This window comes from Bombina bombina, chromosome 5 (assembly GCF_027579735.1).
Source record: "Bombina bombina isolate aBomBom1 chromosome 5, aBomBom1.pri, whole genome shotgun sequence".
In the NCBI taxonomy this organism is placed as follows: domain Eukaryota; kingdom Metazoa; phylum Chordata; class Amphibia; order Anura; family Bombinatoridae; genus Bombina; species Bombina bombina.
In genome coordinates, this window is record NC_069503.1 from 629674706 (window position 1) to 629691497 (window position 16792).

At 36.4% G+C, this 16792-nt stretch overlaps 2 protein-coding genes across 2 annotated transcripts in view; one reads left to right on the forward strand and one right to left on the reverse strand.

Annotated features, from left to right (window-relative positions):
• LOC128660657 (ropporin-1-like protein) overlaps nt 1-5698 on the reverse strand; it is a 230393-nt gene extending 224695 nt beyond the window's left edge. The window contains exon 1 of the mRNA XM_053714591.1: nt 5626-5698. The gene's annotated coding sequence lies outside the window, so the exon portion shown is untranslated. The remainder of the gene's footprint in view (nt 1-5625) is intronic.
• Nucleotides 5699-6899: 1201 nt separating this feature from the next.
• Nucleotides 6900-16792, forward strand: part of ZNF830 (zinc finger protein 830) — a 126529-nt gene continuing 116636 nt past the window's right edge. Inside the window, exons 1-3 of the mRNA XM_053714594.1 lie at nt 6900-7029; nt 7787-7886; nt 9452-9575. Coding sequence (XP_053570569.1) covers nt 6917-7029; nt 7787-7886; nt 9452-9575 — 337 coding nt within the window. The 5' untranslated portion in view covers nt 6900-6916. The remainder of the gene's footprint in view (nt 7030-7786; nt 7887-9451; nt 9576-16792) is intronic.

Sequence of the window (16792 nt, forward strand, 5' to 3'; positions counted from 1 at the left end):
TTTAAACACTTTTGTTCCCTGTATGGTCAGATGGTTCTTTGCCATCCACTGTATACACAGGCGCTCACACTTGTCCTATTCAATTGTATTTTAATTGTTGGTCATATAATGACATTTAAGGGAGCTTACTAGATCTATTTAGATCCACTTTCTCTAATTAATGGATATTCCATATTTGATAAAGATATATATGTTGCTTTGCAGTTCTAGACTCATAAAATAAACTCTAACAACTCAAATATACATGATATAGAGACTACAAAGAGATTGTCCTGAAATTAGTCAGTATTTTTTTCCTTTTCTGTTGCCCCCCATATTTGTCATAATCTCTACGAAATACACAATTGTTAGGGTATTTTTGTGTGTTTGCCACTAATAATTTTAACTCTGTGATCTCACATTTTAAATATGTTATATCAATAAAAGTTATATTTTATGTGTATCGCGTCCTCTAGCACAATAACATATGCTATCTAGACTCTTACCTTAAATATGCCAAATAATACCGCTATCCCTATCTCTCTCTTATTTTTATAAATATACCAAAATGGGCCTAGATCAATACTCTGGGTTGTCTACTACACTACGCTTAAGCTAAAATTAACCCTACAAGCTCCCCAATTAACCCTTTCACTGCTGGGCATAATACAAGTGTTGTGCGCAGTGGCATTTAGCAGCCTTCTAATTACCAAAAAGTAATGCCAAACCTATAAATGTCTGCTATTTCTCAACAAAGGGGATCCCAAATAAGCATTTACAACCATTGTGCCCTAATTGCACAAGCTGTTTGTAAATAATTTCAGTGAGAAACCTAAAGTTTGTGAAAAAGTTAGTGAAAATCGCATTTGGCTGTGAAATGGTGGCATGAAATATACCAAAATGGGCCTAGATCAATACTTTGGGTTGTCTTCTAATATATATATATATATATATATATATATATATATATATATATATATATATATATATACACACATGTCAAGGGATATTCAGGGATTCCTGACAGATATCAGTGTTACTATGTAACTATCGCTAATTTTGAAGAAAAAAAAAAATGGTTTGGAAATAGCAAAGTGCTACTTGTATTTATTGCCCTATAACTTGCAAAAAAAAGCAAGGAACATGTAAACATTGTGTATTTCTAAAATCAGGACAAAATTTAGAAACTATTTAGCATGGGTGGTTTTTTGGTGGTTGTAGATATGTAGCAGATTTTGGGTTAGAAAAAGTGTGTTTTTTTTTTTAAAAAATTATAGTAAATTATAAGATACGATGAAAATAATGGTATCTTTAGAAAATCCATTTAATGGCGAGAAAAACAGTATATAATTTGTGTGGGTACAGTAAATGAGTAAGAGGAAAATTACAGCTAAACACAAACACTGCAAAAATGTAAAAATAGCCCTGGTCCTTAACCCCTTAATGACCAACGACGCATGGGGTACGTCCTGCAAAAAAATGCAGTTAACGACTAAGGACTACCCCACTTTCATGTTATTGCAGTGATGCCTCGATACTGAGGCATCCTGCATTAACGTTTTCTAGCAGTCCGATGTAGAGAGAGTGGGCAGCCGGCCATTGGTGGAGGAAGTGCTGGAGGGGGGGGCGGGATCGCGTGTGGGAACCCTACACTATGGCACAATAAGTATCTACAGCAAGGTGGGAGAGAGGACTGGGGAGGGGGGAAATTTTCAATTAAGGGTTCTGGGAGAGGGTGGGGGTTGGATCTTGAGTGGGGGCAGCTACACTACAGAAAACATTAAAATATTGTGAATAAAATATAAAAAACAAACAAAAAAAACCCACATTTTATTTCAAACTGGGTACTGGCAGACAGCCGCCAGTACCCAAGATGGCGCCCAATAATGTAGAGGGGGAGAGTTAGAGAGCTGTTTGGGGGGGGGGGGGGATCAGGGAGGGTGAGGGCTAAGGGGGGATCCTACACAGCAGAATTATGCTTTTTTTTTTTTTTTTTTTTTTAAACCATCAGAAATAACACACTGATAAAGTGCACACAAATTGGCAAAATGGAACATAAACTAGCACTCTATGCAGACGACGTTCTACTCATACTTACTGAAATAGAAACATCATAACCAAAGAAACTAAAAATATTCACAGACTTTGGAGAAATTTCCAATTTTCTTTAAACCTCTCAAAATCCGAAATGTTAAATATTACCTACAAAGAGCAACTATTAAACCAACTTATCTCAAATTGCCCACTAAAAAGACAAAAAGTAAAACTAAAATACCTAGGAATTCACCTAGCCCCAGACATTCCAACTATATTCCAAGCCAATTATAAAGAATTGGAAAAAACCCTAATGACAGACCTATCTAGCTGGAAGAATAAGTCTATATCATGGATAGGTAGAATAAACGTAGTAAAAATGAACATATTACTGAGACTGTTATATATGTTACAAACCACACCTATACCCCTTCCACTACAATATCTCATTAAGATCCAATCACTCATTGAGTAATACATTTGGCAGGGCACCAGACTCAGAATTGCCAAACAGACAATGTACCTACCCAAAGACAGAGGGGGACTGGGAGTACCAAATGTTCATACATACAAAGTGGCCATAACTCTACATAGACTACTAGATTGGTGCACTAACAACAATAATAAACAATGGGTCCAAATTGACAAACGCATAATGGGCTGAGTAATGCAGTTATAGCTGCATGGACACCTTCTAAATATAGGTTCATAAAAATACAAAAATACCCCTTACTAACAGTATTTTTTGCGACATGGGACAAATTAATCAGTACTTCCACTAACATTTCTACCATCCTTTCACCAATTACCCCAATCTGCAACAACCCAACGTTACCTTGGAACCACAGAGACACACAAACAGACTCAAACTGCCACATAAAGGACAGAATAATATCAATATTTCTTAAATACAAATTACACAGGCCTCTAGCTGACATTCAGGAGATTCATCCCAACATTTTCCCAAACTGGTACTCCTATACGCAAAGTTGTCACTACATAGACACACATCCCCACAAACAGTATCTGCTCAGAACACTTACACCATTTGAAAACCTTTGCCTCCGAGAAACCTCTCCCAGGCATGCAATCTCTATATTATACAAACAATTACTGACTAGGGTCGGGACACGCAAAGACTACCTACATATACTAACTCATGGAACAAAGAACTGGGAACCAACATTACACCCAGAGAATGGAAGATGGCCTTCACAATCACTAAAGAATCCTCAATCTCCACAAGGGTGTTGGAAACAAATTATAGATATCTCACAAGATGGTACCCTACCCCCAATAGGCTATGTATGATGTACAAAACAGCTAGCGATAGGTGTTGGAGGGGATGTGGAGAAATAGGAAATCCAACACACATATGGGGGCACTGCAGCAAACTAGACACATTCTGGACAAATATACTTAAACAAATGTTAGACATAATAGGGAAACAAGTTACGAACGACCAGCGGATCCTCCTAAATCTGTCACTACCCAAACTCAACAATAGCACGGCCAAAGCATTATTGATACTGATGTTAAACAGTGCGAAATCCTTAATCCCAAAACACTGGAAATCTGACGTTGTCCTCAAAGAAAAAGATAGGGAAGATCAAGTAGATAATTTAATACATCTAGAGAGGTACCATCACCTCCAATCAGGCACAATAGACACCCACAAACTAAAACTAACAATGTGGAAACAACATATCACTAACCCACCCTGGTGTTTTCCTTTATATATAAACACCTCCTAACAGCAATTAGTTACAGCTGTCATTAATGAACCAGGTTAGAGACACTACTTCACACAGCCTCTATACCAGGGATAGGCACAGACAAAGACTGTGGCAGACATTTTCCAAAGTACAAACCTTAGTGAAGGACACCAAGGTACATTTGAAATTAAAACATTATTTTATAGAGCTTGATGTTATTATACTGATGCAGATAGCACTGATCCTATAACCAGCCCTCCTCTGGCTATACCCATGAGCCAGTGTCACTATTGTGTCTTTGTATAGTGATTGGTGTTATTATACTGATGCAGATACCCCTGACCCTATAACCAGCCCTCCTCTGGCTATACCCATGTGCCAGTGTCACTACTGGGTCATTATATAGTGCTGGGTGTTATTATACTGATGCAGACACCACTAATCCTATAACCAGCCCTCCTCTGGCTATACCCATGTGCCATTGTCACTACTGGGTCATTATATAGTACTGGGTGTTATTATACTGATGCAGATACCACTGACCCTATAAACAGTCCTTGTCTGGCTATACGCATGTGCCAGTGTCACTACTGTGTCTTTGTATAGAGCTGGGTGTTATTATACTGATGCAGACACCACTAATCCTATAACCAGCCCTCCTCTGGCTATACCCATGTGCCAGTGTCACTACTGTGTCATTATATAGTGCCGGGTGTTATTATACTGATGCAGATACCACTGATCCTATAACCAGCCCTCCTCTAGCTATACCCATGTGCCAGTGTCACTACTGGGTCATTATATAGTGCTGGGTGTTATTATACTGATGCAGACACCACTAATCCTATAACCAGCCCTCCTCTGGTTATACCCATGTGCCAGTGTCACTACTGTGTCATTATATAGTGCTGGGTGTTATTATACTGATGCAGATACCACTGACCCTATAAACAGTCCTTGTCTGGCTATACACATGTGCCAGTGTCACTACTGTGTCTTTGTATAGAGCTGGGTGTTATTATACAGATGCAGACACACATCCAGTATTTCACCCAGGCTTTATTTATTCCATAACTTATCACCCAATATCGCTAGCAGTCTCTTTACAAGCCACTAACTTTATTCACACTACATATTTTTTTTATTCCTATTATTTAATCAGAAAGAAAAGATATAAAGGTTGTGGCGGCCACTGCAAGGGCTAGTCACGGACACCTTGCCTATCTCTGCTCTGTACCGAGACCTTACCATATTCTGTTTTCCAGCCCTCATTTGCTCTCTCACCACACGCTTCACTCACTCTCAGTTTACCCTGCCTTATATCAGACATATTTCCCTTCTCCCTCACCTTTTGTGTCCATTCCCTCTCCTTTAGATTGTAAGCTTGAGAACCTCTCTACCTGTAGGACACTTTATATTTAAAGTGAACTACTACTTATTGTGCTCAAGGGCAGGGCATTGATTCATCTCCTTTTGTATATCTCAAGTATTGCTCCTACAACTGTATTGTACCCTACTGTACTTGTTTGTTTGTTTGTGTATGTAAGGCATCCCTGTAATGTGTATTACTTGTATAGTGCTGTGTAATCTGCTGGTGCTTTATAAATACCTAATAATAATAATACAAATAAATAATCAAACAGGATTTACACCCATAAATTAATACTCAAATCCAACACTAACCTATCACCCACACAAAACACTACACCTATACCGCTTGTATTCCTTGTGATAAATTCAATGAAAATGTACACACTGCAAAAATATCTGCTGTAAATACTTAAAGGGCCATAATACCCAAATGTTTAAACACTTGAAAGTGATGCAGCATAGCTGTAAAAAGCTGATTAGAAAATATCACCTGAACATCTCTATGTAAAAAAGAAAGATATTTTACCTCAAAAGTTCCTCAGTAGCCACATCCCATTGTAAAGGATTTCTAAGCAGCATATGAGTGTGTTTGTCCTGGGACATCTGAAGGGACTAGCATCGTGCACTCTCATATTATTTCACCAATCAGGTAAAGGAAGCTTACTATGAAATCTCATGAGAGTTAAGTCAAATCTCATGAGATCACAGTAAGAGTTCATGACCTCAGCACTGCTGATGCTGATTGGCTGCTGTTCATTTCTTCATTTTTTTTATTTTTTTTACCTGCAGCTGGGAGCAGCTGAGTATAACTTTTTACATAGAACTTACTCTGCTGAGCTGAGGAGATTGTGAGGTAAAATATCTTCCTTTTTTACATAGAGATGCTCAGGTGATATTTTCCAGTCAGCTTTTTACAGTTATACTGCATCAGTTTCAAGTGATTTAGCATATGAGTATTATGTCCCTTTAATTGGTAATGTATAAAACCTAATTCCTAACAACTTAAACATTGACAAAAAAACAAAACTCATGAATACTCAAGAAAATAGACTGGATAATTGACAACATCCTTAATAAATGTGTAACTTTCATGTTTATGTTATGTTAAAAGACCCCATAAAACTTTTTTTTTTTAAATGAGCCTGCTGAGACCTTGTATCTGATCTGAGGTGTCAGATACTGCTGCCCTACAGACGCATAGGTGTTAAATCATTCATCTGTGTGTTAGCCAATGACAGTAGTATCACTGATACTTTGTGTGTTACTAGCAGTCAAAAGTGTAAAATCACTCTTGTTATTTGAGGGAAAATATGTGATCTGTGTTGTTGGAACATATGTAACAATTACTCCTCGAACAACGTTAACTGTAGGGGGCAGGCGCTCTCTGCTGTTCTATACGGGTATAGCGAGCTTTAGAATCTTTATATTCCCCGCCCTGCACACCGTCGGATATGTTATTATACTCTCTCCCTTCAAACACAGAAAAATCAGATTTTGGCAGTATCAAATTAATCAATATGTCCACTGACATTGGTTGTACGCAGTTCGCTAATTTTGACAGGCCACTATACATAATAAACACTTTTCTAATAGCTAACCACATGCTCATGGCGCCGCGCCTGTTTATTTTGACAGAACAAGTGTCGTTGTTTTTTTTTTTCTCTCAATAAAGTTTTTTTTCTTTTCTCAATACATTTTATTGAAAAAAAAAAAAAAAAAAGAACTCGTTTGGAAATCAACGTAAAATCCTATTGGCATTTCTGTAGTGATGGCGGAAGTGACGTTGTGAAGGAAGTTAGGGCATAGATTTTGGCAACATGGCAGCATCTGGGAAAAAGAAGCTGGTGCAGCAAGAAGAGCTAAGGCGGCTGATGAAAGCTAAGCAGCGAGAGACTGCAGTCAAGAAGAGAATAGAATCTCCACTAGCGAAATATCCTTTACTGTCAAAAAGCGAAGGCAAATGTATAGTTATAACTGGTGCGGACAGCAATGTCAAGTCTCTTCTTTCACTGTTGGATATGGTCGCTCCCAGATAGTAGTAAAAGCATTAATTAACTTCATTGACTTATGTATCTTATATATATGAATATGAACATACCATGGAAACTGCAGACGTTGGTTACTTTTTAGGGCATTGTGGGGTTTTTTATGCAGAATTGCCAAAAAGGTAGCTAGGACTTTCAGGAGGCAGTTATACATTTTAGGAGCCAGATAGGAGGGGTTTGGGTGCAGAAATGTGTAAAGTAATTAAAAAAAAAATATACCTAAACCAGAAATTGTGGTCTTGGTCAGTGATTTATTTTCTTTTTTTTAGATTGCTGGATATGTTGCAGCCCTCATTATTGAATATGTATAAATGGGTTATTTTGTAGATAATATATATTGGAAAAAAACTTTTTTTTAATAAGAAGGTACAGTCTGAACATCGTATTCAAAGAGTGCTGGGATGTACCAGACATTAAAGGCCAACAGTGTTGGACAGTATTCCTGCCACCCATTTAAACATCTCATTGTTTAAGTATATTAGTACTATGCAGTTTTGTTAGTGCTTATAATGATAGTCAGTGTTATTTTTTTTAATTTATTATTATTTATTTATGGTTCCTTTCATAAAAGTTATATAAAATGAGAGGAATTACTAATCTGTTATTTTTACATGCAATATTCCTTGACTACATTATATATACATACAACAGCCTTGGGCAGTTGTCCTGTGTTGTGTGTAACGCATATATTAAAAGTGAGTTATTGTGGCAGGCGCACATCCTTGGAAAACAGCATAAAGAGGTGAGGATTCAGTATTTGTATGTGCATTTTCTATAGATAGTACTGTCAGGTAATGCAACTACTATGTTCATGTGTTTAAATAAATGTAGAATGGTTTAAAACATTAAAGGGCTACTAAAGTAACAATAAAGTTTCATGATTCAGATAAAGCATGCATTTTTAAAATAACTTTTATATTCTTTTCTACTTCTATAAACTTCCATTATCGCGTGCACATTCTTTTTATAAGTACACTTTCTGAGGTTTATTGTCCTTTAAAATTGTATCCTGTACCTGAATCATGAAAAAAAAAAGATTTTCGAATTCCCATGCTTTAACTGATAACTGCAAAATAATTAATTCTATACTAACATTATGACCGTGGCCAGCCTTGCTGTCTGCAGACTAAAGCCCAGATTGGCTCTTCCAAATAAGGCAAATGGTGGGTGCTGTTTGGATATTGATAAATAATTGTAAGAAAATGATCTTAATGTGTTTTAAAAACATTAAGATGTGGCTTGTATGTTAATCTATAGCAACACAAATGTCTAATGATTACAAAGTGTTTACTCTCTCTTTAATTGTTAGAGAAAGTGTCACTTAATAAGCTGAGGCGAAAAAGGGTGCGAAAACAACCACTTTAAATATGGTGGAGGAGAAACTCATGATCAGGAAGGAAACTGCAGCAATGTTGGCCAACTTTGTAACACATGGGTAGGCAACAGATCAATATCTTAGAAACTTTAAAGGAACACTGAACGCAAATTTTTTCTTTCATGATTCAGATAGAGCATGCAATTTTAAGCAACTTTCTAATTTACTCCTATTATCAAATTTTATTCATTCTCTTGGTATCTTTATTTGAAAAGCAAGAATGTTAGTTTAGAAGCTGGCCCATTTTTGGTGAACAACCTGGGTTGTTCTTGCTAATTGTTGGATAAATTCACCCACCAATAAACAAGTGCTGTCCAGGTCTGAACCAAAAATTATCTGGCTCCTTAGCTTAGGTGCCTTCTATTTCAAATAAAGATTGCAAGAGAACAAAGAAAAATTGATAATAGGAGTAAACTAGAAAGTTGCTTAAAATTGCATGCTCTGTCCAAATCACGAAAGAAAAAAATTTGGGTTCAGTGTCCGTTTAAGGGCTGCATATATATATTTATGGCTATTAAACACACAAATAATAATATAATTCCTTAAAAGTTCCAATGGCTCATGATCTGACTTAGGTAAGGTTGCAGAGTACCCTCTGCTGTTGTCCTCTCCAGAGGGTTGTTTTGAGTTGTGGCCAACTTGTTTACCCACTCACCAAAAGGCCCTAAAGCACATTTTTAGTTCTGCTTTGTACTGGGGCTGCAAAAACTAGTATAAAGGGGCCCATTGGACCCATGGCTATCCCTGATATAACACACAAAAAAAAAACACTTAACCTGACCATTGTGATTTAATATACTAATTCATAATTTAGCAGTCCATTTGCATCTCTTCCTGCTTCATAAGAAAACAAATTTGCAGCCAATATTCTAGAGTCTCTTGTTATTTATGGCACCAGACAGTATTTCATGTTTTTTTGGTATGTTTTTAAGAAAGTTGCAGAATTGAAAGGCACCAAGGCAGATACAAGTAATGCCGCCATCACTGCACCGATTTCTCAGCTTGGAAAAAGAAAAGTACAGAATCCCGAAAACAATGATCACAAAAGAATTAAAGGTAAGAAGACAAAATACATATTTTGATGACCTTTATTATAGACTGTACACATTGGGCTAGATTACAAGTGGGGCGCACTAACATTTGTAAGTGAACAATATCCAGGTTTTGTGCGAGACGGAAAGAGAGCTCATATCACAAGTTGAAGGTGAACATGAGAGTGCAATCACATTTTACGCTTGTTGGATTAGTGCGACTGAAAAGCTTGCGTAAAGGGTAATGCTTAAAAAAATGCGCTAAACACAACATAAATACATATTAAATTAGTTACTCTCATTTAAACACTTTCTGATAAAAATGATTTATACAAATATCTAAAAAAAAAAAGTGTGGTTTCACAGTTATATGGTATATGACAAGGTGTTTGACTGTAATGGGCTATATTGTATGTGTGTGTGTGTGTATGTATGTGTATATATATATATAATTACATGAATTAGCAAGAAATAAAAAAATCCTGGAAAAATTGAATACCAGGATGAAAGACAGGGAATTCAGCACTCTTTTTGTCAAAAAAAGGTTTATTTAGCTCAAAAAAAATATTTAGTAAGGTGTATCCAAAGTTACAGCTGAAATGGCTATAAGAGAGATCAATCTCTGGCACTGAAATTTCCAAGATTAAGTTGTCTTAGAAACATTTTAGCAATAGGTAAATTCACAAGTGACCAAGTAATGTATATATCAAAAACATAAAAATAATAAGCAAACCTGACCGGTCAGGGGTGAGTGTTTATGCATGAACAGGATACAATAGCAGAAAACGTAATGGCTATATTATGACAGGCATGAATATCTCTACGCACTCACTACAGTGTTAGTGAGATGTGTTACTTGGGAGACAATAGTCAGACTGCTACACCCTACTGCAAACGGCACCTTTAGAATATAAGGCAAACTGCCGAGCAGATATAGAAATGGGATCTAAGTCGTTTCTGACTATGTACCTCAAGGTATTGTACAGATATGAATAGTACAGATTCGAGCATAAGCATAGTAATGTACATACATAGTATTGCTGAAATATATTAATGGGGAACAATTATCAAACTACTACACCCTGCTGTGTACGGCACCTTATTAGATAAGGCCTAATGCCGGGCAGGAATAGTAATGGGATCTAAATAGTTAATGATAATGTGCCTCAAAATATGTACATCTGTCTGTAGATAAGCAAGCAAAAGCAAAAAAAGCAAAGGTAGAGTTTGCTCAGCAGGGATTAGTAATAAGCAGGTAGTAGCGTGTTTTGTGAGTCACTGTAGAGGTCCTTGGCATTAGATCATATATGCATAAGATGGAAAAAGTCATAGAAGGATGACAAGCATAATGCAAAGTGAGGAATTGCAAATCAGTTATGCATAATGTTAGTATGCTTTGAGCGAAGGTTAAAGTTAGCAATCTCTTATGTACTTAGTGACTTCTGGTTCAACCCTCTCTGCAGGGTAACAATGTCCAGATCGAACATAAATTTGCATATTGATCAGGCCAAAAATATGACAACATACGACCTGTCTCCTGTATTGTCCTCAAGCTGATGCATAATGTATAGTCTTTAATGGTTTCCCAAAAACATCCAGACTTCTTCGAATGCGTATGCTTGCTGTGTATCCGTTCAGTGGCGTTCACACTGACCACATGTACCGTGTCGGCTTGTCCAATGCCGACGCGCGTTTCACCCGCTGGGTGTGTCGGGCTTCGTCAGGGCGTGATGACGTTGGGAGCATCTCATCTCCCTTTTAAGCTTACTAAGTTTCACGCCCCTATTCAAGGATTCTATGGTCTAATCATACTAGAAGAGGATAAATTAAAAACAAACTTTCTGTGTTAGATAGTTGAAATACAAACATGTCAAACCGGGCTAGTAAGCCCTAATCGAGAGGTAGATGTATATACACAAGTTAGGTCATATTTTGGTCATTTGTGTACTGAAAATAAAGTTACAAAAATTACAAGCTTAAGGATACCTATGGCGAAAACAGCCCTAAATTTAAAATACTCAAAAGATTAATTAGCCTCGTTACTGGTAATAAGAAATTTTAATTAGGTGTAGAATTATAGTTCTCACTATTGTAGATAGTAATTTTACATCATTATACGATATATACATGTCTGAAATAGAGAAATAAGGATAGGGTTATGACAATAACCATTCTTTATAGGAAGCAGGCCATGTCTATTCTATCATTTAACCCATTGGGTATCTGAGTTTGTAGGATCGTAATCCACCTACATTCTTTCTGGAGGAGGACTTTGTCGTTATCACCCCCTCTATTGGTAATACCTCTGTCAATACCAATGAATGAGAGAGAGTCAGGATTACAGGCATGAACTTCTTCAAAGTGTTTAGCCACATTACTTTTGGGATTTTTATATTTTATGTCATCCCTATGCTCAGTTATCCTGTCTTTTATGGCTCTCCTGGTTTTACCCACGTAGAAACGTGGGCAACTGCAGGAGAGGAGGTAAATAACACCTTCAGTACTGCATGTAATGTGGTGTTTCAACTTCTATATTTTGCCTGTGTGAGTTGAAAATATTTTGGTTTTCACCATGTATTTGCAAGCCACACATCTTCCACATGGATGATTTCCTGTGGATCTATGTGTAGTAAGCCAATCTGTTTGTTTTTTGATTGACACATACTGGCTTCTCACAAATTTGTCTCTGAGATTAGGTGCCCTTCTGGCAGTGATGTTGGGGTGATCTCCTACCTCCCTAGATACCCCTTCATCGCTCGTTAGAATATGCCAGTTCTTTTCCAGTATCATTCTCAGAGCTGTCCAATGACAGTTATAATCTGCAATCAATCTGATTGTACCTTGTACAGCCTTTCGTTTGGGCATTAAAAGTTGATCTCGGTTCGAGTGAGCTGCTTCATTAAGAGCTCTGTTTACTACTCTTTTGGAGTACCCCCTGTCTAAAAACCGTTTGTGCATCTCTATGGCATGCTCATAGTATTTGGTTTTAGTGGAGCAGTTCCGACGTAGTCTCAGGAACTGCCCCTTAGGTATCCCCTTCTTGAGATGGTTGGGATGGTGGCTTGTGGCAAGAAGCAGACTATTAGTTGCAGTGGTTTTTTGAAAATTCTCAGTCACAATAGAGCCCTGATTGAGATTTATCTTAATATCCAAAAAGGATATTTCCTCCTTACTGCTTTGCAGTGTGAGAAAGATATTTTTTATCATTTTTATTGAGAGTTTCTACAAAATCAGAAAGGCCCATTTCAGAGCCCTCCCATATGAGGAAAATGTCATCCACATATCTTAGCCATATGTGGATGTTTTCCTCAGAGAGGGCTCTGATAGACATCCTCCATCTCCCAGGCTCCCAAATGTAGGCAAATACTATGAGCATGCCATAGAGATGCACAAACGGTTTTTAGACAGGGGGTACTCCAAAAGAGTAGTAAACAGAGCTCTTAATGAAGCAGCTCACTCGAACCGAGATCAACTTTTAATGCCCAAACGAAAGGCTGTACAAGGTACAATCAGATTGATTGCAGATTATAACTGTCATTGGACAGCTCTGAGAATGATACTGGAAAAGAACTGGCATATTCTAACGAGCGATGAAGGGGTATCTAGGGAGTTAGGAGATCACCCCAACATCACTGCCAGAAGGGCACCTAATCTCAGAGACAAATTTGTGAGAAGCCAGTATGTGTCAATCAAAAAACAAACAGATTGGCTTACTACACATAGATCCACAGGAAATCATCCATGTGGAAGATGTGTGGCTTGCAAATACATGGTGAAAACCAAAATATTTTCAACTCACACAGGCAAAATATAGAAGTTGAAACACCACATTACATGCAGTACTGAAGGTGTTATTTACCTCCTCTCCTGCAGTTGCCCACGTTTCTACGTGGGTAAAACCAGGAGAGCCATAAAAGACAGGATAACTGAGCATAGGGATGACATAAAATATAAAAATCCCAAAAGTAATGTGGCTAAACACTTTGAAGAAGTTCATGCCTGTAATCCTGACTCTCTCTCATTCATTGGTATTGACAGAGGTATTACCAATAATAGAGGGGGTGATAACGACAAAGTCCTCCTCCAGAAAGAATGTAGGTGGATTACGATCCTACAAACTCAGATACCCAATTGGTTAAATGATAGAATAGACATGGCCTGCTTCCTATAAAGAATGGTTATTGTCATAACCCTATCCTTATTTCTCTATTTCAGACATGTATATATCGTATAATGATGTAAAATTACTATCTACAATAGTGAGAACTATAATTCTACACCTAATTAAAATTTCTTATTACCAGTAACGAGGCTAATTAATCTTTTGAGTATTTTAAATTTAGGGCTGTTTTCGCCATAGGTATCCTTAAGCTTGTAATTTTTGTAACTTTATTTTCAGTACACAAATGACCAAAATATGACCTAACTTGTGTATATACATCTACCTCTCGATTAGGGCTTACTAGCCCGGTTTGACATGTTTGTATTTCAACTATCTAACACAGAAAATTTGTTTTTAATTTATCCTCTTTTAGTATGATTAGACCATAGAATCCTTGAATAGGGGCGTGAAACTTAGTAAGCTTAAAAGGGAGATGAGATGCTCCCAACGTCATCACGCCCTGATGAAGCCCGCCACACCCAGCGGGTGAAACGCGCGTCGGCATTGGACAAGCCGACACGGTACATGTGGTCAGTGTGAACGCCACTGAACGGATACACAGCAAGCATACGCATTCGAAGAAGTCTGGATGTTTTTGGGAAACAATTAAAGACTATACATTATGCATCAGCATGAGGACAATACAGGAGACAGGTCATATGTTGTCATATTTTTGGCCTGATCAATAGGCAAATTTATGTTCGATCTGGACATTGTTACCCTGCAGAGAGGGTTGAACCAGAAGTCACTAAGTACATAAGAGATTGCTAACTTTAACCTTCGCTCAAAGCATACTAACATTATGCATAACTGATTTGCAATTCCTCACTTTGCATTATGCTTGTCATCCTTCTATGACTTTTTCCATCTTATGCATATATGATCTAATGCCAAGGACCTCTACAGTGACTCACAAAACACGCTACTACCTGCTTATTACTAATCCCTGCTGAGCAAACTCTACCTTTGCTTTTGCTTGCTTATCTACAGACAGATGTACATATTTTGAGGCACATTATCATTAACTACTTAGATCCCATTACTATTCCTGCCCGGCATTAGGCCTTATCTAATAAGGTGCCGTACGCAGCAGGGTGTAGTAGCTTGATAATTGTTCCCCATTAATATATTTCAGCAATACTATGTATGTACATTACTATGCTTATGCTCGAATCTGTACTATTCATATCTGTACAATACCTTGAGGTACATAGTCAGAAACGACTTAGATCCCATTTCTATATCTGCTCGGCAGTTTGCCTTATATTCTAAAGGTGCCGTTTGCAGTAGGGTGTAGCAGTCTGACTATTGTCTCCCAAGTAACACATCTCACTAACACTGTAGTGAGTACATAGAGATATTCATGCCTGTCATAATATAGCCATTACGTTTTCTGCTATTGTATCCTGTTCATGCATGAACACTCACCCATGACCGGTCAGGTTTGCTTATTATTTTTATGTTTTTGATATATACATTACTTGGTCACTTGTGAATTTACCTATTGCTAAAATGTTTCTAAGACAACTTAATCTCGGAAATTTCAGTGCCAGAGATTGATCTCTCTTATAGCCATTTCAGCTGTAACTTTGGATACACCTTACTAAATATTTTTTTTGAGCTAAATAAACCTTTTTTTGACAAAAAGAGTGCTGAATTCCCTGTCTTTCATCCTGGTATTCAATTTTTCCAGGATTTTTTCTTTCTTGCTAATTCATGTAATTTATTTCAAGGGTCTGCACCACATACTTGATTTATTCATGGCCATACCAGTATTTACTTAGGAACTGTATGTTTTTTTCCTATTAGCTCCCAGCAGCTGTGTCCCCTCCGTAACTTTTCCTCTATTTTATATATTTATATATATATATATATATATATATATATATATATATATATATATATATATATATATATATATATATATATATATATATATATATATATATATATATATATACACACACACACGTCTAAATGTGTGTGTTTGTATGTATATAGAAATATATATATTTAATCAAAAAAATTAAAAAAATTCTATTTGAAGAACATTGGAATGATGCATAAAGCGCTTTGTATTTCATGATTTAGGTCTAACACGGTGTCGGGTTAGTGCACATGAAGAATTAGTAATCGTAAATGGCATTTTTTAAATTTTTATATATAAAATATTAATTATTAAATATAGATACTGTAAAAAAAAATATATTTTTTTTACAGTATCTAATAATTTTAATATTTTTATATTTAATATTTTAAGAATGCGCTTTAAGTTTAATAATTTATGTGCGCTAACCCAACACCATGTTAGACCTAAAGTGTGATACACAAAGCGCTTTATGCATATTTTACATTCCTATGTTCTTCACATAGAAAAAAAACTACAGTAACATTATCCCGAGGGGTAAAGAAGAGAAATGGAGAAAGAAAAAATAAGATGTGCCCTCTCTGAAACGAATATTGTGATAGGCCTGTGATACATAAAGCCTATCGTTTAAATATTATTATAAGTAACTTATATGGTATAACATGTATAATTTATGAGTTAAAGAATTATTATAATAATAATTATTTCTATAAATCAGCACTACCTAACCAGTGTGCCCAATATTCAAACACACAAATTTATTATGGCACACAATATACACAACACACACTAATTAGAATATCATTAGGTTACTAAACACAATTTCATCTAGATGTTTTATTATAATTGGTTAGCAGGTGTCATCCTTGAAACAAAATGCTATACAGTATGATTAGGACTAAACTAATAAAATCAAAACTTTACATATAAGCTATCGTTATCTTAATTTCTATTTCATTGTTAAGATACTATCTACAGATTAATATACCCCTCAATCTATACAGTTATAATATTTTCCTTTGGAAGTTTTCGTTATATTACGATCAGTATAATTAAAATATAGGAACAATCAGATTCCTAAAATAGTAAATATATGTTATTCACACAGATACTATTACGTTCTTCTTTCTTAAAGTGTTTCAATAGTCTACTCTGAGAATATACAAACAACAATGGTTACTATAACAACTCAGGGTAGCTATTCCAATCAAAA